Source organism: Ceratocystis lukuohia (genome assembly GCF_044167205.1).
Source record: "Ceratocystis lukuohia strain C4212 chromosome Unknown Supercontig4_pilon, whole genome shotgun sequence".
Classification (NCBI taxonomy): domain Eukaryota; kingdom Fungi; phylum Ascomycota; class Sordariomycetes; order Microascales; family Ceratocystidaceae; genus Ceratocystis; species Ceratocystis lukuohia.
In genome coordinates this window covers 3,389,853-3,416,294 of record NW_027263523.1, presented here as the reverse complement: position 1 = coordinate 3,416,294, position 26,442 = coordinate 3,389,853, and the positions used below count along the sequence as shown (strand labels likewise).

Sequence of the window (26,442 nt, the reverse complement as noted above, 5' to 3'; positions counted from 1 at the left end):
AGGAGTTTGGCAAGAAAGAATGCAAATCCTGAGGTTATGCGCGAGAAGCGCGAGGTGGGGGTGTGATTTGGATTGAATTGAGTTGAGTGAGTTGGGTTAACGAAGTCGAGTGTAGAGTACATTGAGTTGTGAGTTGCGGAGGAATGAGAAGACAAGAACGAGGCAAGACAAGTCAGCCACATAGCAGACGCACCCATCCACACGCACTCATACATAACACACATTCATGACCAACAGCGAAAGCCAAGCGTCCGAGGGTTTTTGAGCAAAGATCTGTAGGAATAGGCAAAAAAGTCTAGTTTGGCCTTTGTCGCCAGGGCTGCTCTTCCTAGGTAAGAATAAGAGAAGAAAGCCCTTGCAAGAACAGCTAGAGTGGCTTGCTTGACACATCAGAATGCCGACGTAATTTGGGATGACGACAACAAGCGAGGCCGAGCAAAGAATGGCCGACAAGGAGGGTGACGATCTGGCTTGCTTAAGGCAAAGCCAGACCAGGGGAGAGGCCTGTTTGCTCATAGAGGACGACGGCCAGCACTACACACCGTTACTTTGACTCATTTTGTTCGTGGTTGTATTAACAGGCTCTTTGTCATTAAGTCATGCGTGTTGCATTTCGTCTTCATTTTAGCTCGTCAAGTCTGTGATATGGTGTGGGAATGGCACCACCCCCTTTCTTCCATATGGAAGGTTCTGAAACGTCTGGGACGGGGTGACCGGTGGATCCCCACCAGCCTACTGAGCAGCAGTCAAAGATTAGGGTCTTTTTTGTTTTATTTTCTGTCTCTTGCTATTATTGCTTTGATGCAGGCTTGTGCTGTGCTGCAGCAAAAACAGGGTCTCGTGTTGGTTGACTGCGGGGAAAGCACAAGTGAGAAAGAGGACGTGGGAGGCCAACACAAAATGAGATGAGACACAGGCCAGACAAGGGCAAGACCAAGGCGAAGAAAGGGAGAGACAAGAAGGAGGAGATCAGAAAGAAGATGGGCCTCTGGAAAAGAGCAAAGAAGACAATCCAAGCTAGGCAGACGGAGAAGAACATCTCATGGAAGCCAAAGAAGAAGCCAGAAAAAGCAACTGCAAAAAATGCAAAGAGTGGGCCACTGCAAGATAGGTCTCATTGGGTACTAGCCTGTAGCCCATGACCTCACATTTCGAGTCTGCCGTTTGCTGTTTCCCTAGGCGTGCCGCACCTGCCCTATTGTGTAATGCTCACGCCTGAGCTAGCTTCCTCTAGGGGGCAGCAGCTCGAGCAAATTCGCATCGCCGCGTGCCCAACTTCCTGCGATTGAAATGAGGCATGAACCAAAGGGTCTTGCACCGGAGATATTCCATGTCTATACGGGCAGCTTGCTTTGCTTGTCAAGCCAAAGCTTCTCTCTCGTGGCTTTTTTGCCTTGCTTTCCCTCCTTCCTTCCTTGTTTGTGCCTTGCGCTTTGCCAGCAGGCTCAGGGTTCTTGCCTTTTTTTTTTTTCTTTTTTCATTTCCTTCCCTCCATCCGCTCTTGCCCCCCTTCTTTCCTGCTTTGCTTTTCTTGTGCCACTTCCAGACAGCAAGTGCCCCACGTAGCGTCCCCCACATCTTCTAGAATAAATCTGTCCAAATTGGCACCAAGTCGCTAGGCCTGGCCTTTCTGCAGCGTTACAAGGCTATTAGGACCGGGCAATGTCTGTGTTTGACACACACTTGCTGTTTTGCACAGGGCCTAATTTTCCCCTCTCCTCCTTTTCTTTTTTGCTTGTTTTTGTCTCTTTTTCTTCGCTAGACTAAAAAAGCTAACAAAGCCTGTCTGGTGGCTCTATTTTAGACCGCAGTTTTCTTTTTGTCTTCCCTTCATACGTGCCTTTTTTCCAGCCTGATAGGAGAAAAAGCTAATAAACACTTCACGGCAAGAACGAACCCGCGCCCCTTCTATTTTCAACAAAGACAAGAACCAACCTCAACGCTCACGTGACTCGGACTCGAGTCGAGCTCTTTCTTCATTTTGCTGCTTCTTGCCTTTTTTCTTTTCTCTTCAACGACAACGGACCTACCCCCCCTTGTCCCCGTCTCCCCATCGCATTCCCTAGAGCCACCCCACACCCCCTTCCGCAAACCTTCTCAACAAGTCTTAAAATCTCAAGGTCTCCAAGGCTTCCTCGTCTTTGTTGCTGGTCCTTGCTTTGTTTGGGCTGCAGCGGTGTCTCTCCAAGTCTTTTTGCTCCTCCTAGTCTTGGCTCTTGTTTGCCCTTGGTGCTTGTTTGATCTGCCGAGGCCTCGTCCGTGAAACAATCCTGTTCTCTTCCTTTTCCTCTTCTTTTTCCCTTCTTTTCTTTCCTCCAACATCTCTCTCTCCATCTTCTATATAACCTCTTCCTTCTCCCCGCCTTCTGTTGCCTCGTCTTCTCCTTCCTCTCTTCAATATGTCTGACCCTACACCTGCCCAAGAAGAATTCAATCGTCTTGTCTCCAATTCATCCAAGAATCTCGATCACAGACACCCAGAAGACCGATCTGCCTCTCCCTCTCACTCCAACGACCTTTCTGAAGAAGAAGCCTTCCGTGCTTCCCAAGTCGAAGACAATATGCGCTACACCCACCACGCCTCTGCTTCTACTGGCGCTATGCGCCTCCCACCGGCCTCGTTCGATGCTAATGCCGCAACCGGCGTCAAGGGCGTGATCGCCGATGCCCGGGCCTACCAGGCTGCTAAGCAGAGCAAATTCAAGACCGCTATGCGCTCAGCACGCCACAGCATTTTTGGCGGCGATGCCACCCTCGGCACTACCTCGACCTGCACGAGCGGTCACGTGCGCTCGTCTTCACGCTCTGCCTCTAACAAGGGCTCTCGCAGCAGCTCTCGCAGCAGTGCCGCTGCAGACCTCAGTGGCAGCGAGTGGGCTGATGAGGATGCATTCCTTGCCCAGTGGCGAGAGAGCAGACGCCGCGAGCTTGAGGCCGATGGCAAAGCCGTACGCACCCGCCGCACGAGCCCTAGCGTGCGTGTTTATGGCCGCTTTGACGAGGTCGATGCCTTGGGCTACCTTGATGCTATTGAGAAGGTAGCACGGGATACGACTGTGGTGGTGTTTGTGTACGACCCTGGTGTAAGTTCTATTCTTTTCTTTTGGTTTTGCTGTCTCTCCTCATGTCTCTGTGCATCTTACTGACAATCGTATTTTTTGCTCTACAGTGCGAAGTCTCCACTGAAGTCGAACGTGCTCTCATCCCCCTCGTTGCGGCCCATTCCACCACTCGCTTTGTCAAAGTGCACTACGAGGAAGTTGAGTTTGATGCCGCTGCGGTGCCTGCCATTTTGGCCTACCGCAACCAGGGCGACCTGGTAGCCAACCTGACGGGCATGATCGAGATGATGCCTGATAGCGAGTCGTTTACGTCTATGGCTTTGCAGCAGCTATTCATGCAACATGGCGTGCTGCGATAAAGGAGGCGTGGCTATGGTAGGGGCTTTTTATTTTTCTATCTAGCCCTGCCTGCTCTGCTCTGACCTGATTGCAACACTCCCTGTTCTTATTTATGCTCTGCATCTGCATTTGTTTCTTTATCTGCATCATTACGCCATGACTGACGACTTCATTGCCCCCCCCCCCCCCCCGGCTCTTTTCGCATCATTATACACTTCTTTCGTTTGCTCATATACACATACACTTGTACTGCTACACGTTTTCCATAGGCTCACTGCCTGGCTTTTCTTTTCCATTTCCTTTGTTTTTCTTTCCTTGTCATCCTTTGATATTTCCACTGCTTTACTCTATACCTGGGCGTTAATGCTTTTGTTCATGGGGACTTATATACGTCAAATAGATATCTACCTGCGATGATTTGCTTCAAGCTGTACCTTGTGATGGTGAAGAATGTGATATATATGTGTGTGTGTCTTACGCTTTTTATGGCTAGGTACAAGTCGGTCTGAACGATGTCACAGGGGAAAGAGAAAGGTAACTAAAAAGAAGAGGGGAGGGAAATAGAAATGCTACATGCTGTGATTAATCGTTCTGTGCTTAGGGGTCAGTACTCAAGGGACTTGGACTCGACTCAGACACTAGACTCAGTCACCCCGTACCCTCAATGCACTTGGCTCCCCGGTGGCGGCGAGTCTAGGTCAATTCCCTGCACTAGAGATCTTGTTTGCGCCGTTGCCCTCATCAAATTGCCAAAGTATTTGGATGCTACTTCGTTCTCCTTCTTGGTCTTAATAGTATCGTCACGCTTGACCCCAAGCGCTTTGGCGCTCTGCTCTAGCGATACTCGTAAATTATCTGCAGGGAAACGCAGTACTTTGCGCACGCTTTGACCAATACGCATTGAGTTGCCGTGGACGTAATCATCAGATGCTAGCTGAGTTGAGATTTTGTCGGCAAGACGGCGGGGAAGAGACTTGGGAATCTGGCGGAAGACATAGGCAGCAAGGCCAACAGCTAGCGAGAAAGAAAAGATAATGTTAGTGGATACGCAACAGGGAAACTAAGGAAAAAGAAAAAGAAAAAAAATCTCACCTGCTACTACAGCTGCCGGCACTGCCAGTTTCTTCATATTGTCAATGCCTAGTAGTCGCACTGCTGTCACTGCAGAGTCCATCCATGAATTGATGCCCAGGGCACGCGATCCCACTGCTGTGGCCACTGTAAGTGCCATGCCTGTGCCAGCGAACTTCTCCTGATTCTGCATGAGCGTCGAAATATCTACAAAGTCCCACACTTCGGTGGTGACTTCAACCTGGCGAGCTGCCATGTCACGGCGACGGCTAAACATGACGTCAGGTCGGAAGTTGAGTGCCTTATACTCATCACCTAAATGCTCCATGCCCAGCTTCTTGATGGCCTCAACACCCTCTACAGTGCGCTGCTTAGCATAATCTTCACAGTCGTGCACGGCGTCTGAAACATGCTCTAGCATAGCCGCCTTGAGCTCTTCGGCGAATGAAAACACTCCAAAGATTCCGGGATATTCAACGCCATGTGTTGTCTCGCCTGAGCTGGCAATGGCCTCGTTGAGCGTTGCACGGGTAGTTTCATACACATTGCGACAGGTCTCTTCGATTTTGGTATCAACAGCGTCGCTGACTTCAGTCGTTGCCCGTCTGCTAGCCTCAACTTGCGGCTCGAGTTCTAACAGATCTTTCTTGACACGCTGAAGCTCAGCACTAGCAACTTCGTGATTGGCATTGGCAAGAGAGCTGAGGTCGTTGAGGGTGTTGAGTAGGTACTTGCGGGCAGGGGCTAGCTTGGACTTGGCGCGCTTCTCTAGCACGAATCGTCGAAGGGACTGCTCCAAGTTCTGGAAATCACGGAGATTATCGGCAACCTTGTTTTTGTTCGGGTCACTTGGGCCCTCGTCGCCGCCGCCATCGCCTCCAGGGCCACCTCCAGGGCCTCCAGGAGGTGTCATAGGAATAGCGTTGCTGGACACAAAGTGGACCAGTTCCTTGGACTCGTTATAAGTATCCGGGCTAAGGTTGTTGACCTGCTTCAGAATAGTCTGCTCGCAGCGCTTCTTATCGCGGATGACGTCAAAGCCGTTGACGACCATGAACATATAGGCCTTCTCAGCAGCAGCTGTGGTGATGAACTCCTGGGCAGTCATGGTGAAGTGGTTCGCAGCTGAGACAACAAACACAACAACATCAATCTCCTCCTGGCGGGCGAACACAGCAGTAGTCTTGGTGGTATCAGAGTTCAGGCCAGGCGCATCAATCAAGGCAATGTCGACAACGCCATTGTTGAGCAGCGATTCATCGATAGTGCGAACATCCTTAACAAACACTTTGCACTGCAAATAGTGAGTGTTGTCTACAACTAGCTCCTCTAGATCGCTGAGCTGGTACACATCGTATGTTGTTTCGTCGTTGCGGTTATATACGGTATCGTGGTGAATAGCATGGACCTCCTCGATATTAGCGTTCTCGCGAGCGTCAAGAACCTCGCAGAACATTGATGTACACGGCTGTTGATCCTCTGGCAGGATCTTGCGGCGCAAAAGAGCATTGCAAAAAGTGGATTTGCCGGCGTTTAGATCTCCGGTAATGAGCACCTTGCTGGATGTGTCCTCGATACGGTCTCGAAGAGCATATAAATGTTTGATGCTAGAGGAGATTTTGCTGTCTAGCAGCGAAGCAATGGACGTCTTTTCCAGCGAATGAACTAGCTCAGTCTGGTTCATGGAGCTGGAGCCAGAGAGCTTGAGGTCTAGCTTTAGGACTGAAAACTCCTGCGCAATCTGTGGGGAGACGAGGCGGGGGCATGATTCAGCAGAGGAAGAATTCGGGTCGTCTTCAGGAGCTGGGCTAGAGCGGTTTGGATGGGGATCGGTCGAGGTTGCGGACCGACGGAGGCGGTTGAGTGGGGAGGGACTACTAGATGCACCAGATGTAAAGGTGCGGCGAAGCGGAGCAGGTTCTTGACTTCCCTGAACAAGAGGATAGTAGGCAGGCCACTGAGAGTTTGTCTCCTGCAAGCCGCGCAGAAGATCAACCACATTGTTGATAGCCCTGGCTAGAGCCGACCTGTGACGATTGTACCAGATTTGATGGATAGCGCCGGCCTGGGAGTGGCCATGGCCGTTGCTGCTAGAATTAAAGCTATTCACGCCACCGGAAGTGCCCTGATTGTGGATATCCCAAGAATCATTAGATGCGATGCTACCGCCATATCCGGAGTCTTCCTCAAGCATTTGTTGCAAGCGGGCAGTGTGTTCAGAGCCTGGTCCGTTGCCAATGCTCATGTAGCCCATAGAAGCAGAGGCAGGAGTGGTTGAGGTCGATGCAGAGTCGGAGTCAAAGGGGGCAGGCTCTTTGCCTTTGCCGTTTCTGTGCGAGCGGGCAGGCTCCTTGCCCTTTCCTTGAAAGCCAAAGGGATCTTGGTCGTGACTCATGGCGTTGGGAGTTTTGGCGTTCCTGGCGTTTTTGCAGCTGGTGTTGTTGATGGTTCTGTTCCCGTGTGGGTAGATATTTGTGTATTGCAGTAGTTAGAGTGTCGAGACTAGCTAAGATATAGAGACCTGAATCTCATGGTGCGCAGTTAGAAAGCGATGAATTCTGCAGTCTTGATCGTCGTCGTTCGTCGTCGGTGATAGTGGTAACGTCGGTGTTGTCAAGTTTCGGCCCGGGAAAAAACCGAGGCGGGTTATTGCCGTTTGTCAAGTGGCAGTAAAGCAAAGTATAGAAGAGGATGGTCGATGAATTATTCGTCGGGTTCTTGTGCTTGCGCTGTTCATGCAGCAGCAGGCTTTGTACATGATCTTATTAATGAATGACGAAACAATGAGAACAAGCCGAGGAGGAGAAAAAAAAAAGACAGCCCCTCTTCTAGTGAAAAGAGCAACCTTTTTGTGGAGACTACACACGCTTGGTGCTGGAAATGTAGCTGCCCAACTTTTCCACTTAAAGGCCTGAGACCAAGCAAATCCAAGTCACGTGAGCCATAAGAATAAGAGCTGCAGTAAGCATTGTCTACGGCGCATAAGGTATCACTGCATATTTCCCCCAAGGCCACCAACGCCAAAGCCTTGTGAAAAGCCAATACATGCACAGTATTTCCTTTGCATGCCGGCTCTCCCTGGCTAAGTAAATCAAGGAGCGATGGATCTGTACAATGGTAATAATAACCGACGCCAACAAAGCACCGTTAACTAACCATGACCACACAAGCATGACGAGAAAAAAGCGTTGCAGCAGCAGGAAACATCGTTTTAGAATACATCAAACAATACGATGTAAGCGCACTTGCCTTAGTATATATCTAGGCATGCTACCCACAGCGGCCTTGCTTTCAAGGCTCCCTAAAGCTCCTAAAGACCGCCTTTTGTCCCGTTACAGCAGCATGTAGCAGTTTTACCAAGACGTCATCTACCTGTTTGATAGACGCACAATAACCAAAATTGCAACGCTGTGCTCCGTGCAGGGAAGGGCAAATCCAGGCCTAATATATCTACCCTTATGAAAACTATGGTGAGCCAAGCATTGACTGGCACAGCCAGAGCATCATCTTCGGTTCTTAGTTAGCAAGCCTCTAGCTGGGAAAGTCGGCTTTTAGTTTGGTATGATAAGCCATATGATGCTAACGCAAGTTTTAGCATGTTAACACTATAAATAGCTGATTATAGCTACATGTAAGTAAGCGGCGTGATTGAGAAGCATTACCAATGGCGCAACTGTATGGCTCAAAGGTTCCTGGGCTATAGCCATAAGTCGGGTCAAATCAGAACCTCGAAGAAAGGGGCCATGCTGGCTAAAAGATAGGCACTCCAATGCCCTCCACGAGCCGTTTACGAAGGTCGTTGACACTAGGGCCATGCCGGTCCAATCGTCGCCTAGAGAACATTAACGGGCAGATCATGTGCAAGACAAAAGACACCGAATCGACGCACACAGCAGCCGCAGGAGTTCGTCTCCTGTCTTTTGAAATCCAAGTATATGTTGACCAGTGGGGGAATCCATCCGTGGTGCAAGCTCTGTAGTCACTCGCTTTGCAGACGAGTCCTCTATAGGTTCTTATAAATACTAGAGTTTAGGTTAGTTTATAGGTAAATAGAGATGTAGAAAAGAATAAGAAAAGGAGGAAATACTTCCTGTTTGCCCCCTACAGGCTCTAGGAGGTCATCGAGGCGACTGTTAAGGCCGTCATAGCGCCGATGAAGGCTAGTTATTTCGGGCCATGCCTTGGACCCGACTAGAAGAAGAGGTCCAGATAAGGTAAGCAAGGTTAGGGTTCCAAAATTCAGGCGCTGCTGTCAGCAATAGGCAACCATCTCAACTAAATTTTGCTCATTTCTCAGGTAAGACTTTCATGCCATGGTGCAAACGAACATGTTATTGCTTATTGCATTGTAAAATGAACGAGGAAAGGAAGTGCTAGTGGCAGAACGAGTCCGAGGAGGGCGAGTCTTTATAGTGGTACTATGGCAAGCATCACGTGAAAGATGAAAAAGCTACGCAAGGCAAACGAAAAGCAAAAACACCAGCAACTACCTGTTACACATGGCCACAATCTACCAAAAATGGACGAGGGTTTTTTTTTTTTCCATACCTGCCACGCTTGTCGACTACATGATTCTAGCTTGAGGAAGGTTGTTCGTGTTATTGACGCTGTTAGATATCAGTTTCCCAAAAAGAAAATACATTCTTGGATATGCCCCACTATTCCTTCCTTGAGCATGCTAGCACGACTTAATACATACTATACCGCATACATGCATTTACAACCCTGCCCTACCAACCCTACTTCCCTTGATCGTATTCGCTCAACCTTGGATTCTTGCTGCTTCCTGACTAGCAACCAACTGAATGAACCAGTCACTACGCCTCTTCTATCTTTTCGAACTATTGTCCACTCTCTATTCGTTCGCATACCTATTTTCCTCCACAGAATCATAGCTTCTGTTCACCACCCTATCCCGTTCATCATGAATGCAAGCTTTCCCCGCCTTGCTCCCCTCCTCCATCCTTGTTTCTATCCGAGTCGGGAAAGCTAACCCCATTGTTCAGGTCCTAGAGTTCATGTTCGGTAAGCGTATAACGCCCGCTGAGCGTCTGCGCAAGAACCAGCGCTCTATCGACAAGGCAATCCGCGAGCTCGACCAAGTCCGCACGAAGCTTGAGAGACAGGAGAAGACCCTTATTGGACAGATCAAACAGAGTGCAAAGCAGGGCCAAATGGGCGCATGCAAGATTCAGGCCAAGGACCTTGTGCGCACACGAAAGTAGGTTGTTTTTTGTGGCACGCTTGTTTCTCTCCTCTCTCCTTATTCTTCTCAGCTAGCTAACCCGGCCATTCTTAAACGCAGATACATCGAAAAGTTCTACAATATGCGCAGCCAGCTACAAAAGATCTCCCTCCGTCTCCAGACACATCGCACCAATGAGCAGATGATGTCTGCCATGAAGGGCGCTACGCAGGCCCTAGGCTCCATGAACCGCAGCATGAATCTGCCGCAGCTACAAAAAATTGCCATGGAGTTCGAGCGAGAGAACGACATGATGGACCAGCGCCAGGAATTCATGGACGATGCGCTCGATGACGCTATTGACATTGATGATGAAGAAGAGAGCGAAGAGGTGGTTGAGCAGGTGCTGGAAGAGATTGGCGTTGACATGTCGGGCTTACTAGGCGAGACTCCGCAGGGTCTGATGAAGGCGCAGGAGGTCTCCGAGGGACGTATTGCGCAGGCAGTGGGAAGCGGTGGTGGCGGCGGCGGCGGCGGAGACATGGGTGATGATGATGACAACGATTTGCAGTCTCGCCTGGATAGCCTCAGGAAGTAGGAATGAAGAGCGGAGGATGAGAGCTCAGGATGATTTGTTGTCCTGTTCTGTCTGTCTGTTTGTTCCATCCGCTATCGCTGTACAGGCCTCTTTTCCTCCTGCCGCACTAGCTTGCGCTTGCTACGCTTTCTATGGTTTTCCTTTTTTTGTGTTTCCCGATGGCCTGGAGTTTTGTTTGGTTGTGGGTTTTGTATTTTATAAAAATTTAGTTCGATCTCCATTCGCATTCAGGTTGCCTTATGATGGTATGATGGGTATTATATTTCATTTCTATATCACGTACGTCGCTTTGACTATCCATGGGGTGACAAATAGACACTAGCAGCCTGGCATATACTAAGTTAGTTGCCTAGCTCTTCAGTCGCCGGCCGTAGATCATAATCTCCAAAAGTGCAAGCAGGCTTGAGCGTACATTAACGTTCTACAAGAATGAGCCAAACAACAGCACATCCATCGTGAGCCGGGGCTGGCTACTAATGCCGTACTAAAATTAGATCACTTGATAAGATCACAGATATCTTAAACTTGGATGGATTTAACGTCTACTGGAATCGCCAAGATCAAACGACGCCAGAGGAGGGGTACAGAGGAGAACAAAAAGAAAGGCGAACCAAAAAGAGAATCCATGCGATCCAAAGCTCCGATGTGAAGATGTGGATGCATCAGGTTGATATCTTGGACTGAGAGGGGATCGAACCCCCGACCATTTACATATTTGTAGTGAAAACTGCAAAGCAAATATCATACCACTAGACCATCAGCCCGAGATAGTAGATCACGTTATCTTTAACCCTTTCGGCAGGAGTTTTTTTTTTCATTTTTTTGGCCTTTTTTTTTTTTTTTTTTTTTTTTCAACTCTCCCTCTTACAACCCTCGGGGGGTACCTTTGAGGTCTGGTGCCTCCCCTTCTTCCGGGCTGCTGGAGGACGACGTCTATGACACTGATAAGCGTCTTTCATTCTTTTCTTCATCTTTGACTCTGTCATGGATCTTGACAATGAGCTGTGGAGCCTTGAGGCCGCACTTACCCAACTTTGAGGATAACCTCGTCGTCGACTCGCCCCCTTTTTCACGACAACTTTTGCGATCGCCAACTCCTCATCGCCGCAACACCACTCCAACTCAAGGAGTTCACCTTCACGCTCAGGACTGAATTTTGAGAGTTCACACAGTCCGCACCTTTTTTTTTCTTTTGTTTTGTTTTCTTTCTTGCGCTCCTCTGTCCTCGGATAGACTGGTGACTGTGGCATGTCACTAGAAAGGGGGCTGTCTGGCGCCTCATCCACACGCGCAAGGCAGCGGCCACCAGAAAAGTGGAAGGATATATCACGAGCCCTCGGATGCTCACACAGTTTGGTTTTTTCTCTCTTTGGGGGGTTTTCCCAGGCTGCACTGGACGTCGCCGTCTTGCTCTCGTGATTTTCACGACTTCAGGAAGCGTGGCAGGTTTTTCAGAGAAACGAATGTTTGTGGGGAAGTTGGGGGTTAGCCCCACTACTTCTGGGCTTAGGGTATATCTGGGGATTTCCTTTTTTTTTTTTTTTTTTTTTTTTTTTTCTTTTGTCTCTGACGACTACAGGTGGAAGACGAGTAACAAGCTTGCTTGGGAGCATACGAGCTTCTCTCGCCCAAAACCTGTGGTCAGCCCTGCAGAGGGTTAATTCTGTCCGGTAACCAATCCGGCGTCGTTTGATCTTAGTGATTCCAGTAGACGTTAAATAAATTCAAATTCAAATTCAAATTGGCCTTTTTTTTTTTTTTTTCAAAACTTGATGACCCACTTTATCACCCGAATCCGAAAAATGCCGCTCATGGTACGGCCCAATAGTCTAGTTGGTTAGGACGTCGGATTCTGATTCCGTAAGCCCAGGTTCGAATCCTGGTTGGGCCTTTGCCGCCTGGTGGCGTTTGTGGGCGATCTTTTTTTGCCGTATTCCATGGTCACAGGATTGACACAATGAAAGATACAACGCGATTAGGGAATAAAAAAACTAAGGTACAGCGGCCAAAGCCTCTATGCGTTCACCCGATGTGCATTATGACCTGCAAGTCCAGCCGGGCTGTGCTCTATATCACAGCTGCGTGTCGTTTTTTTCTCCCTGCTTATTCTTCTCATATTATTTCCATTTTTTCCTCTTTCTCTCGTGACCATATCCATTTTGCTTTTTATTTTCAACATACTCAAGTATTAACGGAAAAAAAATATCGTATCAAGGCTCACTCCCGGTATTCATCCCCCAGAAAATCCCCAAAGCTGGCAGGCAACAAGCGTCGCAGTCTCTCCTTCCAGGGAGCCGGCCTGCTGAATCGAGTCTTTGGAAGTGAGAAGAGCCCCCGCGCTGGTGCTGCTAGTACTGCTATTGCAAGTGCTGGAGCCGCTGAAACTGGACCTGGGCCTGAACCTGGACCTGCAGTCATTGCAGTTGCATCGTCGCCTGGCAAGACCAGCAACCATAATAGTATCAATATCAATAACACCACTGCTACCACTACCAACAGTGACAGCCAAAACCACGCTCGTGGTCAAAGTCGCCACAACCACCGCAACCACAGCCAGAATTCCTCACAGGACGGCGGCCGTAAAATCGCCGCTTCCAAACAGCCTGGCAGAAAAAGGCGATCCATAGTTTCAGCAGCCTTCGGCTCGAGTCCACCACCCAAAGCCAAGCCTTCAACGCCTATAGCGACCGCTGTTACTGCCATTACTGCCACTGCCACTGCCGCTGCTACTGCTTCTGTTGCTGCTACCACTACTGCAGCTACAGACGCCACCTCGCTATCTATCCGAAACAAGAGCACCCACGCGCCGAAACAAAACCCCTCCAAGCCTGGACCATCACCTATTTCTCTTTCTTCTTTGTCCTCTCCCATTACAATCCCTACTACCACTACTATCGCAGCCGCTCCCGCTACTGCTTCACCCTGCTTGTCATCCCAAGTTCAGACACCCCCCCACCAGCTTCAGCCTCAACCGATCCAGACCCATACACAACCCCAATCATTGCCAACCCCATCCTCTCGACGCCGCAGAAGCAGCAATATCGTCAGCAGCAAGGCCAACAATCTTTTCCAGTCGGCCCGCAACTCACTGGCCACCTTCGGCCAAAGCCCCAAGCCTTCGTCTGCCAATCGCAACAACACACGCTACGCCCGCCATTCGGTATCATCGCCGGCTTCTTCGACTACCCTCGTCGCCCCTACGGCCGCGCCTCTCTCTGCTTCTATTCCATCTTTATCCTCGTCCTCGTCCACAGTCTCGCCCAAAATGAAGGCTCTCCTCTCCAAGCTCGACAACGGGCACGACAAAAATGCCGCGGGCAAGTCCCAAATGACCAAGTTCTCTACCTTCAGTGTTGGCGTCTGCGAAGACAGCAACAAGAGATGCCGTCGTACCATGGAAGATACTCATGCCTATCTATATGACTTCCTCAATACCCGTGATCGCTCTAAGGATACAGACCAAAGCGATGCTAGTTCAGCTCAGCAGCCTGTTGATAATGGTTACTTTGCTATCTTTGATGGCCACGCCGGCACTTTTGCTGCCGAGTACTGTGGCAAGAACCTCCATACAATCCTCGCTGATTTGATTCTCAACAACCCCGAAGCCCCAGTTCCTGAGATGCTCGATCAGTCCTTCACCCGCGCCGACTCGGAGCTTGAGCAGCTCCCTCTGAAAAACAGTGGCTGTACCGCCGCCGTAGCTGTGCTGCGTTGGGAAGACCGTGTGCCGAGTAACAGCTCGCCCACCGGATCACAAAACATAGTTCCTGCTGCTGCCGAAGCTACCAAAAATGCAGTGGAGGAGTCTGCTAAGCAGGCTGCTGCGCAGGAAAAGGGCGGCGAAAACATTAACACACCCACCGCTGACTCGACCTCTGCTGCTGCTGATGCTGGTGGCCCTGCCAATGCGGCTCCTGCTTCTGTCCCTGCGGTTTCCACCAACGACATTGCCGCTACCTCAGAGGCCATCCACAATCGTCTCAAGAGCACCGCCAGGCGTCAGCAGGTCCTTTACACAGCCAATGTCGGCGATGCCCGTATTGTCTTATGTCGTGGTCGCCGTGCGCTACGCCTATCATATGATCACAAAGGCAGCGACGAAAACGAGAGTCGGCGCATCACCAGTGCTGGCGGCCTGATCCTAAACAATCGCGTCAATGGTGTGCTGGCTGTCACGAGAGCCTTAGGCGACATATACATGAAGGATCTAGTCACGGGTCACCCTTATACCACGGAGACTGTCATTCAACCGGGAACCGATGAGTTTATCATTATTGCCTGCGATGGTGTAAGTACAAATGATGGCAGTGGAGTCCTTCCAAGATGCTACCCGACGAATGCTATTGACACCATTATCTTTGCTTTAAACCCTTACTAATGTAACCTTCAAATTGACAGTTGTGGGATGTCTGCTCTGACCAGGAAGCTGTCGATCTCATCCGCGACGTTTCTGATCCCAACGAAGCCGCCCATACACTGGTAGACCACGCTCTGAATCGCTTCAGTACCGACAATCTGACATGCGTGGTTGTCCGCTTCAAAGCACCTAATGCGTAGGAAGTCTAGGGCAGGGCAACCATCGCCCCTTCCCCACGTCTGGCCTTAATGAACATGGGACGGCTTTTGTTACGAATAACTTGTGTTTTTTTCTTCTCCCCTGTTTTTTATTATTCTTGACATGTGCTTCATCTGTTTGACCTTTATTCTTTTCCGTCCTTTTTTTTCATGACCACATTACAACAAAGAAAACCATATATTTGACTATCAACATCAATAACACAGCCTACGAATTCGTTTGCTCACCATGACCCTACTGTATGTCAACCCTTGACCTGTCTCTCAGAGGTCGTTATACCTTCAGAATAGGGGATTATAAAGATCCTTGGAGCCGAGACCAAAGGAGAGACAAGGGCTAATCCAAACCTTGCTATACAAGCCGCTGGCCAATAAAATCCCGATCGTCGACCATATCCCTTATTCAGCAGAAATTGCATTCCGTAGGTTAACCCTGGGGGCGGATAGTCCGGGAGAAAAGAGACAGAAGAATCGAAGGGGCAAAGGACACTCATAAGTCAAGGTCTAAGCAAGTCACGAGCCCTGAGGCGGGAACAATATTTTGAGTGACTAGACCTCTCAAGAGCGGACGGTGTGTGCTAGTAGACATATGCGTTGGTCCATGGTTATGTATGTCATAAAAAAGGGCCTAAGCCCTGATATGGTGCTTACAGCCAACGAGAAGATCCGGTTCAGTGCAGGTAACTGCGTTGCGTAGAAGAGGGGTGAATAGAAAAAACTTTTTTATTCTTTCCCCATTCCCTTGATCACTTTAGAAGCACTCTCTTCTCCTGATAGATAACTGGTCACTAGTCTTCTGACTATATCACTAACCATTAGGCTAACATCAAGAGCTAAACCCATCTACAATCGCTTTTTAAACTCATCAACATGAAGACTAGTTCGCCTGGCCTGCTAGATTTGTTCTTTCTTTGTTACAATAAGCAAGGACCCACCCTCATCTCATCTTCATCTGCCCCCCTTCAACTGTGGCTTTTTCCCTGCCCACCCTTGGCTAGACGCAGAATCAATTGCGATGAAGGAGGGATGGAGAGGCTTGTTCTGTTTCTTTTATCTTTCAGGGTAATGTATTGGTCTATTGGCTGCTCACCCAATCAAGGGAGATGGTTGACTGATTGATGTATGCAAGCACTTCATCGAAAGCGAGCCGGGCCGGTAGTCGGTAAGTGTAACACAGGGCGAGCTAACAGCAGGAAAAATCAAAGCAGATGGACCCTAGATTGTGACAGAAACAGAATCCCCCGTCTGCCTTAATAGAGACATTCTCCTACTCAAGGCACGAGCCAGATGCCGCCATTCCGCAGATTCTCATATGCGGTGTTTGCGGATCGGCGCGATCCAGAAACATTGCCTGATTACTTTATTCAGTGTGTTCATTAATCGGTTGAATTGCACAATTCACAAATTGAATCTCATCTCGTCTGGGCGCCTGCACTTTGGACCCTGTTCTCTTTGCACCTTGCTCTCAGCTTTTGTCCCTGGCGTATTGGTGAAGTGCATACATGCTTATTACATTAGTACCTACATGCAGACACACACACACACACACACACACACACACACAGCAACTACAAGACACCATGCACGGCAACCTCGTTCTCATCCTATAGCTGTGCGCCAAGTTGTACTCTGTTCCTGTTCCTTCAATCACAGAATCTCTACTTGACCTGGTCTTATTAGACCACCAGGGGGCCACCCTAGTCCCTGTCGACCATTGAGATGGGGTAGAAACAGGAACCAAAGGAGAAGGGAAAAACAACATAGAGTGAGAGGAGGACGAAACGAACAGGATAACGAATTTGACTGACCCTTCCTCTCCTTTTTTGTTCCCTTCTCGTTCCCTTGCTTCCTTTCCCTCCTGGCCCCCTCCCCAGAAAAGCAAACCGAAGAAGCACAAAGTCAAGACAACTCAACCCGTTTGCCAGCGTGGTTTTTCATTTCTTGGACTTCCCCTTCTTCTTGTCCATATTGCTTCGCTCTTTTTCTTCCTTGATCTGAACTGTGTACGGCTTTTGTGACTTCTCCGGGCTTCTCTATCCCGAAGCTCGAGCCTCCTTTTGCTACAGCTCGGCCACCTTTATTTCACGTTTTGTTCCTTTTTTTTCCCTTTCATCTTCCAAAAATAGCCGTGGACTTGTTGGCAGTCTGCGATGATTCATTCACTTTTTTGTTCTATTCTTTTCCTGTGATCTCAACTTTAACTGGCATATTTGCTCTACCAGCCGTCTGATCTAATCCGGTCTTCTTATCTCTTCTTCATTCTTGGTCCCAGGCTACTAGAAAATCGGTATACATTCTAGATCTTGGTGTTGGATGCTGGCGTTGAAGTCTTTTTACTCTCCTCATATCCAATATCGACGTCTTGGAGAGCCCGAATTTGCATTGGCTTTGAATTGGTCTGCACAGTGGTCTGTTTCAAACATTGTCCTTGCCTTGAATCTTTACTTTGCTATTTTCTTTTCTTAGCCAACAGGTGCTTTCGAGTTTCGAGAATATTTATCTTGTCTGTTCTTTTCCCCGACTGCTTCTTTATATTTGGAATCCTTTGGTTCACATTCTTTTGTCTTCATATTCCTTTTTTATTTTCTTCTCTCTTTCTTTTTTTCTTCCTTCTCGTCGTCTAGTTAACTTGTCTTTTTTTTTTTTCCTTTTTTTCCTTTCCTATTTTGTTGGGTGAAGACGAGCCCCTATTTTACTAAACGTACTACCGTCCTACTGCTCCTACGATTATCTTCAACTACGAGCGCCACAATATCGGACTCCATATTCCTCCCTTTTATTGTCTCTCCCACGTCGTACTTGGCTTTCCCTTTTTCTCGACATAACTCCTCCCTTTGGCGAAACACATCTTCCGACTGCGCGGCCCGAAATATCCTGACTGCTCATAGCAGCAGCAGTGAATACGATACACGATAATAGTGAACAAGAAAAAGCAATTTCGGTATAGAAATGTCTTTGAATGGCCTAGAAGATCCCGCTGTCCTTGCAGCCTTTGAGACTGCTACTGGAGAATCCGGTGGATGGTACGACTTGACTGCATCTATATTTTGCTCGCTAAAAACAGTTCGAATTCCAGCTAACATACTCGCGTTCTTTGTTTACTAGGTTTCTCGTCAAGTATGCGAGCCGCGATGAAGTTGAGCTTCACGGTAGTGGAAATGGCGGCAATACTGAGATCCGCGAGGCTGTTGCAAACTACGCAGACCCTTCGCCCCTCTACGGTTTCCTAAACTACCGTGATAAAAAAATCATCCTCAAATATCAACCTGAGGATTGCTCTCGTCTTGTACAAGGTATGTGATGAACTTAGCCGACCTGACCACTTACCATGGTGTCTTCTAGCTGGTGTCAGTGGCACTTTGTATCAAGCTGTAGTGATTTTATCGCAAACAGCATTAAGTGATCCTGTATCTAACATGCTACTTCTATTTTCTAGCTCGTGCGACTGTCCATTTCAACATGATATGTGATCGATTCCAACCTTACGACCATCTCTACGAGATCTCGGAAGCAAGCCAATTACAAGATTCCAAGCTCGAAGTTGTATGCGGCTTTCAGCCTGCAGAGCCTACGACACCACCAGTACCCGCTAGTCCTTCAAGCCCCGCGAGCCCCCAGCGACGTCGTCGGTTGGGTGAAATTGCCGAAGAGGATGACGAAGACCAGGAGCCCAACGCAACCAGACTGAAATCAAAACATATCGATGATGATGCCCAGGAGTTAGGATCTAGCGACATGGCTGTTGGTACTTCTGTACTTACTGGCCCCCCTGTCACCCTTAATTCGGATCTAGCTAAATCCCCTGACGGTAGCAACTTCGCGTCAACAGATTCACCGCCTACGTTTATCGGAATCAGCAACGATCAATATGAGTCGCCTGTCGATAGCCTGGAGTCTCCTGGTCGGCCAAGCTCTCAGTCTGTACGAACTGCAGATTTGTATCCATACCCTAGCTACAAACCCAAGGTCAAGCTTGGGCCACGTCCCTCTGAAGCCCCTGGTCGCCCAGGAAGCTCTAATAGTAGTAGCTTTCGTTCAATTTCTTCTTTACCCGCCGGGTTCAAGGCATCCAAGGCTAAAAAGGAAAGAAAAAACCGAGACAAAGACAGAGACAAGGACGAACCTGATAGTAGCGGTGATATTCCGGAAATTGCAATTGATTCAACTGGGCTGGTAGTACCAGAATCTCAAGATGGGAGGCCCCATACTAGCTCGGGAACCTTCGCTGCTGGTCTGAGTAGTATGATCCCACCGCCCCCTTCTCCAACAGCCTCTCTACCGTCTCCTAAGGATCGGATCACACCCGAAAAAGCACGGTTGATGAAGGCGATGAAGTTGCGGGAGAAGAAAATGAACAAGGCCCAGGGTCAGGATAAGCCAATTCTATCTCTGGCTGACGCGACTGATGCGGTTGACGTCTCAAACGAGACTGATACTAACGTTTCCCCTATGACTGCAGACGCTCTTGAAAATGCCGTTGATGACGATGACGCAGATACTACAACTGATGGGCCATCCCAACTTGAGGATGACGAGAGTCAACCATCAATGCTGAATATTGATTCAGATTCTTCTCCTACTACAACAGTGAATACTGACTCGGAAGTGTCTATCGAATCAGCACGTGCCAAGACCGTGACAAACGACCAGGTGTCGGAGCTCACCTTGTCTGAGTCCCACCCGCCCTCTCCTGTTCTCGATGTCTCAGAAATAACAAATTCTACCAAGGAATCCTCTGTCTCCGAGTCTACAAATGACACTGATCATTCTGATGATATTAAAGGGAACGCGATAGAGGACAATGTCCTTTCTGAAAACCAGATTGAAGCAGTGTCTAAGGAAGTATCCGTGGACAACATCGAAGACGAGGCCATTGATGAAGTGCCAGAAACACCTAAGGCCATTGGTGTTATCAAAGAAGCTGCCTCTGAGTGTGTTCATGTTGAGGCAACGTCTGAAGAAGCAACTGCTGTTACCGAGCCCTCTAGTACTGAGGAACAGGAACCTATTGAGAAAGAGGCTGTAACAACTAAGCTGGAGGCCCAAGAGCCTAAGGTAGAGACAGAAAAGGCCGAAGAACCGGAGAAATCTGAAAATCTTCAAGTTTCTGAGCTTGTAGCTGATGTACAGACTAAGGAACCTGAAGTTGTTGAGCAAACTGAGACTTCTAAAGAGTCTGTAGCCATTGGCGAGCCTAAACTGGCCGTGGAAGCCAAGACCTCGCAAGAGCCGAAGGCCGAGGTGCATGTTATCGATTCTACCGATTCTTCATCTATTGCGGTTGTCTCCGGCAGTGACTCGAGCATCTCAGTTGAGAAAAATGAAGATGTCGAGCCAACGCAAGAGACTGTACCTGTACCCGCGAAGGCCTCTGAAGAAGTCACCAAGGATGCTACGGTTCAAGATGCTGTCCTAATGCCTCCACCGCCTCGCCCCACACCCAAGGCTGAGATCGATGATGAGAAATCACCTAAGCGTCGGCCTTCAGAGCCTATTTGCACTGATGTTTCTAAAAAGCCTTCGGCGGAAAGTGGGCCTGATAAACAGGCTAAGCGTGGTAGTGTCGATATGGATCATACGCCGATTACTCCTCTATTTCCTGCCCCTTCTCTTCGATCGTCCAGCCCATCCCGGCCATACTCGAGCTCCTCTACGCGGACTGTTTCTCAACCGACGCTTCGTGCCTCGGCTGTTATTCTCCCTACCGATGTGACTTCTAGCTCAGCTCGTAGCGTCTCTAGTGGAGCTGGCGCGGCTTATATTCATAAGATCGCCCAACAGTCATCAAGTGGCTTAGCTCCTAAGAGCCAGGGAAAGATTGGCTCTAGTATTTCTCAGAGAATCAAGGCTTTGGAGCAGTTGTCGGGCTCTACCAATCCTGGCGTTCCTCCACCTAGACAAAATACCTCAAGTACTTTCTATTCGGTGCGCAAGTCGGTCATTATGGATCCCCCGCGGTCTCCATCTGTGAGTGAGAGAGGTGGAAGCGCACTGGGCCGAAGCCCTTCAAGAAGATCCCGTGAATCTGTCATCATCGGGAGCACTAACCGTGATCGTTCATCTTCTGTGGCTAGCAGAATGTCTCGTTTTGAACTGGATCGAGGCGAGTCTGTTCAGGTGACTACGCGCATTGTAAGACACAAAGCCCTCCCCCGTGAAGATAAAGAAGATGAGGTGTATAAAAATGGCCACAATCATGACAACAACCAAGAATGGGATGAAGACAAGGTTACTGACCAAGAGGTGGATGAACAGAACGCGACAGATGGCCCCCATCATACAGTGACTCTTGGCCATAGGTTGAGTACTCTTAACCCCGACAAGAGCCGGCCTATTAGTCCAGTGCGCTCCAGTGCTCATGATCAAAGGGTTTCTAGGGACCTTTCTAGACGCACTGGAAGCGCTGCTGATGGAGAATCCGAGGTCAGTCAACAAACCAGGGATCCAGAACGGATGCATAGCTCCGAAGACAATGACCATTCTTCCTCCCTCAGCCCCACATCTTATACCGATTCTTCTGCTGCTTCTTTTGTTTCTACTTCTGCTTCTGTTTCTACCTCCACTACCAAGCGTCCCCGTCGTCGCTCGTCACTGACAATTGTCAAGGACTTCATCAAGGATCGCCGTCGCTCTATCACCTCCTCTCATGATGCTAGCACAACTTCGCAATCCCCTTCTAGACCACCATCTACATCTCAAAACAACGGCTCCGGCAATAGCACGGGGGGCTATAGGCGTCGTTTGTCGATTGGTAGTCATCGGTCGTCTGCTAGTCGTGAGCGTGAGGCGGCTGATGGAGCCAAGTCACCTACGCAAAACAGTGACATTGGATCTGGTGATGACAATGATAGAAGGCTCGGCAAGGCTGGAAGATTTATGCAGCGCTTGTCTTCAGGTTTCTCTTCGACTAACTCACGCACTTCGAGATCGCCCATCAACATGGCACCCACTGTGCAAGAGGAGACCATTGCGGCTATGGGAACGGCTGCTGTGAAGGCCCGGCCCAAGCTCAAGCCCACTGGAGACCCTGAGGTGACTTTTATGGGGGACGTGAATGTGCAATTCCCAGATAACTTGCTGTGGAAGCGGCGCACGATGGGCTTGGATAATCTGGGCTTCCTGATTTTGACGCCTGTCACGGCGTCGGGTACACGACCGGACAAGCTTGGTGGTGCTGCATTGAAGCGTTTCCACCTTAGCGACTTCAAGATGCCTTATGTGCCAGATATGGAGCTGCAGGAGCTACCAAACAGCGTGTGCCTTGACTTTATTGAGGGCTCGTCCCTCCAGATTGCTTGTGGCGATCGTAATGGTCAGGTATCGATCTTAAGTGGTAAGTGATTTCTTAATATCGGCGAGGCATTGTAACATGATACTAATATCTTCTGTATATAGCTCTTCAAGCTGCACACAAGACATATAGTACTTGAGCGTGTTGGTTCATGTAATCAACACGTCCTTGTCCTTGACTAATGCCTTACGAACCTGTCTGCTTGATTGTTTACCAACTACATCTCCCCAAAGGAACCACCATGCCATGCCTTTGTTCTAAGCGAGCCGAATACACTGATTAGCTCTCTTGAGCATCAGTCTTCTTTTTTTCGGGATTTTTGTATAATCCCACCTATCCATCGCCATGCGTATAGTATAACTATTTCCTTTTTGTTGTTTGTTTCCTTGACTCTTTACTAGCCACTCCTCCACCTTGATATATTCTTTTTGGTGTGGCTTCGATTTTTCCGCTTTTCCCTTTGTCCGCTGGTTTCTCCCTGCTGCTTCTTACTCTCTTTTGTATCTCCCAGTTGGCCTTTATTTTACTCTTGTCAACACTACTTTTGCCTTGTCTGGCATATTTTTATCCTCTTTACACTCTCTTGTCCGTTTTTCCTTGGTTTATATTCCCCATTTATTTGCTTCATCTTGCCCTAGCTATTTATTTTTTGCTCTTTAAATTATTTGATTTCGTCTCGCTGCACTTTCTAGCTATTATCTTTTGCGTGTTAGTCTTGCTGTTAGTTTCCTATTCTGCGAAGTCAATTACGTCATTGGGCAGACTTTCCGGCAGCAGCTGGTAGGATCACCCGCCAGCCGTCACATACTAGTGAGACAGTTCTTTCTCGAACTTCTCGTTTACTTGCCTCATCTAGCAACCGAACTCGTGACAAGGGGAGCGTATAGTTGCGTCATACTTAGACGACCGGGAGAGGGGCGCAACTCAGCCAACATAAAGTACCAACGCGCCTCATAAAGCTTCTGATCAGTTGATTTTCTTCCTCTATCAATTTCTCGAAAGACAAATAACGCGAGCTTTTTATAGCCCTAAAACTAAATAACAGCTGATGCTTCGGGACAGGCATTTGTCGGTTCAACTGCTTGGTCAAGTAACCAAACCAACTTCACATTGCTCTTGTCCCGCCTAGCAGGACAAGCAAGGAGAGACTCTTTTAAACAAGACAACTGCTTGGGCTTGGTTTTTTGTATTCTTCTTTCCCACCCCACTTCCCTCCTCTTATCCATTTCTATCTATTCCTATCTATTTTAAAGAACTCGGCCCTTGCTCTCTCCTCCTCGGAAGTTCTTGGGATTTCCCTCTCCAGCTGTGGGTCGATTAATTTGCTTTTTATTGATCCTTGAGTCCGAAACGAACCTCTAGATTGCACCAACAAGCTAAGAAAGCCTACACAACGCAACGCAAAAAGAAACCTCGACTACTTGTTTAAACCCCAGTCTCTTAATTCTACCTATTCACAGAATGGTGGTCTATATTGACCCGATTATGGACTTCCGGGCCTTGCCCAAGATTGAGGTACTTGCTATTCTTGCTCTCTCCTCGGGTTAACCCTGCGTCCTTTACTAACCCTATTTCATATTACAACAAAGCTCCATGCCCACCTCTCGGGATCTATCAGTCGGCGCTGTCTGCATGGCATCTGGGCATCGAAGAAAGCTGCAAAATTGACAACGCTGCCGGATCCTCTGGAGGCCATGCCAGAGGGCAAGCACGACTACTGCCTACAGACATTCTTTCCGCTATTTACATCGTACATCTATGGGCTACTAGATGACCTCATCTCGGTGCGTATTAGTACCGGCGATGTGCTCCAGCAGTTTGCTGCTGATGGTGTACGGTATCTAGAGCTCCGGACGACCCCGAGACGGGCTGCGAAATTTAGTCGTGCCGAGCACGTGGCAACAGTTGTCGACACGGTGCGTAACTTTAATGCCGGCGCGGGCATTGCTGGAGTTAATGCTGTAGGCGATATGCACGTGCGGCTGTTGCTGTCTCTGGATCGGCGTGACTCGGCAGCTGATGCCCGGGAGACGCTGGAGCTTGCCAAGAAATACAGTGATGTGGTGGTTGGGATTGATCTATGCGGCACGCCAACGGTGCGCAAAGGCGCAGCCATTCGTTTCTTCGACGAGTATATGCGTGAGGCACATGAGGCTGGGCTGCAGCTGGCAGTGCACTTTGGCGAGGTACGTTATGATACCACGTGCAATGCAAAGGAGGTATTGGAAAAGCCAGGCGGTGGCGGCGTGAGCGCAGAAAATGCCGAAGGGAAGGAGAAGATGGATATAGTTGAGGGAGTCTTGTCGCAGGAAGACAAGGAGGATGAGGAGCTCCGAATCATGTTAGGCTGGAACCCAAAGCGACTAGGTCATGTGGTGCATGTTTCAGAACGCGTCAAGCAGATGATTTTGCAGCAGGGAATCGGACTGACGCTGGAAATGTGCCTGAGCTGCAATGTGCACGCCAAGATGGTGGAGAGCTATGGCGGGCACCATTTCCTAGAATGGTGGAAGGCTGGGGCAAATTTGACGCTGGGGGTGAGTAGCCTCTTCCTTTTTCTTCCCATTGCAATGCCTTGGTGGTCATTTACTAACACTCTCTATTCTTGCTCGCGCTGTTATAGACGGATGATGTTGGTGTTTTCGGTAGCTGCCTCTCGCAGGAATATCGGCTAGCAGCCCAGTACTTCGGGCTAAGTCGAGATGACGTCGTACGGTTGGCTCGCATGGGCATTGACGGCATTTTTGGTGGTGAGCAGGAGAAGGCGCGGCTGCGTAAGATCATGTGGAAGTGAGAGCAAGGAAGAGAAGGAATGACGAGGAACAAGGTTGTAGACATAATTTTCGGCCGGTGGGTAGAACAGAAAGAAGGGAAAAGATTAGCCCTGAATGGGCACGTTTTGATATAGACATAATAGTACAAGTTGAGACGAGTCTTTCAAGGCCAGTAAGCGCCGCATTCTATCATACAGTTCGCCCTCCCTCCACCCGTCTCTCCACTCCCTTTGAATTCCCATCTTGGGTTCCTGAGCTCTCGGTTATATTCCGTACAAACAACGCCAGACATTGTGACCTATGGAAAGCCCTCTAAAAAGCCCTGTGTTTACACAGCAGGCTTTGCCAGCGCTGCACCCACCTGCGAAGCAGTATTGCCTTCAAGGATGTTGTCGCCAGAAAGTGCATCGCCGGCACCCGGCGCACCGGCACTAAGGAGCTGGTCGCCCTGCTCACGCATCTTGAACTCCTGCTCCATGGCCAAGACCTGTTGCTCCTCCATCCAGCACAGAGCAAATGGCACGCCGAGGAAGATGACGGTGCTGCTCAAAGCCCACAGACCCTTGCTAGCCGTGCTGGCTAGTGCTGTAGTGGTCTGAGACGTGGCCGAGGCGCGCGCTGCCCACCATGCGCGTGTTGATGGCGGGATGATATCGCGTAGAGCCCACAGACGGTCCGATAGGGACTCGGATGACGGGTCGAAGTCGGATTGCGTAGAGATTTCGGAATCTGCAGGCAAGGGGAAAGAGTTAGCAGGGGAGATAAAAAAAGAAGAGGAGCTCGAGTTATTAAGCCAATAGAAAAGCTATGTTGACGTACCAGTGTCACTGTAGTCATCATCATCATCAGGGCCAATCTGGCCGGCGACGAAGTGCTCGTCTTCAACCTCCACAAGCTGCACCATTTTGGTAGATTGAGTTGCTGGAAGTTCTAGAATCAAAGGCACAAGAGAAAATCAGCCGTGACTAGTGAGTATGGCTAATATAGAGAAGGAAAAAAAAAGATATCAAGAGGAAGTTTGAAAATCAACAATCTAGTTTATGGATCCCTTGTATGGGGATGGTCTTGTCGTCGTCTTGTGATAAGGCTTTTGGCCTTTTGGCTGCCAAAACATTTTTTCCCAGTTCGTTGCCCCACTTCAAGGCTGATATCTCTGTCACGTGGTACATCACGTGACCTAACATATTGTGTTGTGCAATCAAGGTTCCCCGCGGCGGTGTTACACAAATATTTGGGCCTGTGCTATCATCAACTGATCTATACGTTATTGGGCTTTTATATTATTTGCTTATTTTGCTTCATCGTTTTTGAATGGACACTTGCGTTGTTGCAAGTAATCAGTCTAACCAACATACAGGTTTTTTTGTGCTGCTTTCACTTGAAACGCACCGACACAGAGTTGATCGTCAAGTGCAGCAATATGCTTGTAACAATAACTACTATAAATCACAAGCTGAAATAAAACAAGCCCCATCCAAATCTGACTGGGATAACACCCACGTCTCCTTCGTAGTTTTGATACTGTTTCTAACAGCTGCCGCATATGT

General features: G+C 48.9%; 7 protein-coding genes across 7 annotated transcripts; 5 read left to right on the top strand and 2 right to left on the bottom strand.

Moving 5' to 3' along the window:
• Positions 1-2,399: 2,399 nt before the first annotated feature.
• Positions 2,400-3,421, top strand: HOO65_040787 (Phosducin-like protein; the record flags this gene model as incomplete). The annotated part of the gene is made up of 2 exons (XM_071002945.1): positions 2,400-3,083; positions 3,170-3,421. The coding sequence occupies 2 exons, from the start codon at positions 2,400-2,402 to the stop codon at positions 3,419-3,421; spliced, it is 936 nt and encodes a 311-aa protein (XP_070859630.1).
• A 641-nt stretch (positions 3,422-4,062) lies between these two features.
• Positions 4,063-6,867, bottom strand: HOO65_040786 (Transmembrane GTPase fzo1; the record flags this gene model as incomplete). Its single annotated transcript, XM_071002579.1, has 2 exons — positions 4,063-4,415; positions 4,494-6,867. 2 exons carry the CDS (start codon positions 6,865-6,867, stop codon positions 4,063-4,065), a joined length of 2,727 nt encoding a protein of 908 aa, XP_070859629.1.
• A 2,623-nt stretch (positions 6,868-9,490) lies between these two features.
• On the top strand, positions 9,491-10,255 carry HOO65_040785 (DOA4-independent degradation protein 4; the record flags this gene model as incomplete). Its single annotated transcript, XM_071003013.1, has 2 exons — positions 9,491-9,693; positions 9,808-10,255. 2 exons carry the CDS (start codon positions 9,491-9,493, stop codon positions 10,253-10,255), a joined length of 651 nt encoding a protein of 216 aa, XP_070859628.1.
• A 1,802-nt stretch (positions 10,256-12,057) lies between these two features.
• On the top strand, positions 12,058-14,812 carry HOO65_040784 (protein phosphatase 2C ABI1; the record flags this gene model as incomplete). The annotated part of the gene is made up of 3 exons (XM_071002585.1): positions 12,058-12,069; positions 12,471-14,543; positions 14,654-14,812. The coding sequence occupies 3 exons, from the start codon at positions 12,058-12,060 to the stop codon at positions 14,810-14,812; spliced, it is 2,244 nt and encodes a 747-aa protein (XP_070859627.1).
• A 2,967-nt stretch (positions 14,813-17,779) lies between these two features.
• Positions 17,780-22,260, top strand: HOO65_040783 (uncharacterized protein; the record flags this gene model as incomplete). Its single annotated transcript, XM_071002486.1, has 4 exons — positions 17,780-17,853; positions 17,936-18,123; positions 18,267-22,163; positions 22,226-22,260. The coding sequence occupies 4 exons, from the start codon at positions 17,780-17,782 to the stop codon at positions 22,258-22,260; spliced, it is 4,194 nt and encodes a 1,397-aa protein (XP_070859626.1).
• Positions 22,261-23,815: 1,555 nt separating this feature from the next.
• On the top strand, positions 23,816-24,915 carry HOO65_040782 (Adenosine deaminase-like protein A; the record flags this gene model as incomplete). The annotated part of the gene is made up of 2 exons (XM_071002909.1): positions 23,816-24,658; positions 24,745-24,915. The coding sequence occupies 2 exons, from the start codon at positions 23,816-23,818 to the stop codon at positions 24,913-24,915; spliced, it is 1,014 nt and encodes a 337-aa protein (XP_070859625.1).
• Positions 24,916-25,223: 308 nt separating this feature from the next.
• On the bottom strand, positions 25,224-25,799 carry HOO65_040781 (Mitochondrial import receptor subunit tom22; the record flags this gene model as incomplete). Its single annotated transcript, XM_071003038.1, has 2 exons — positions 25,224-25,624; positions 25,715-25,799. 2 exons carry the CDS (start codon positions 25,797-25,799, stop codon positions 25,224-25,226), a joined length of 486 nt encoding a protein of 161 aa, XP_070859624.1.
• Positions 25,800-26,442: the final 643 nt, after the last annotated feature.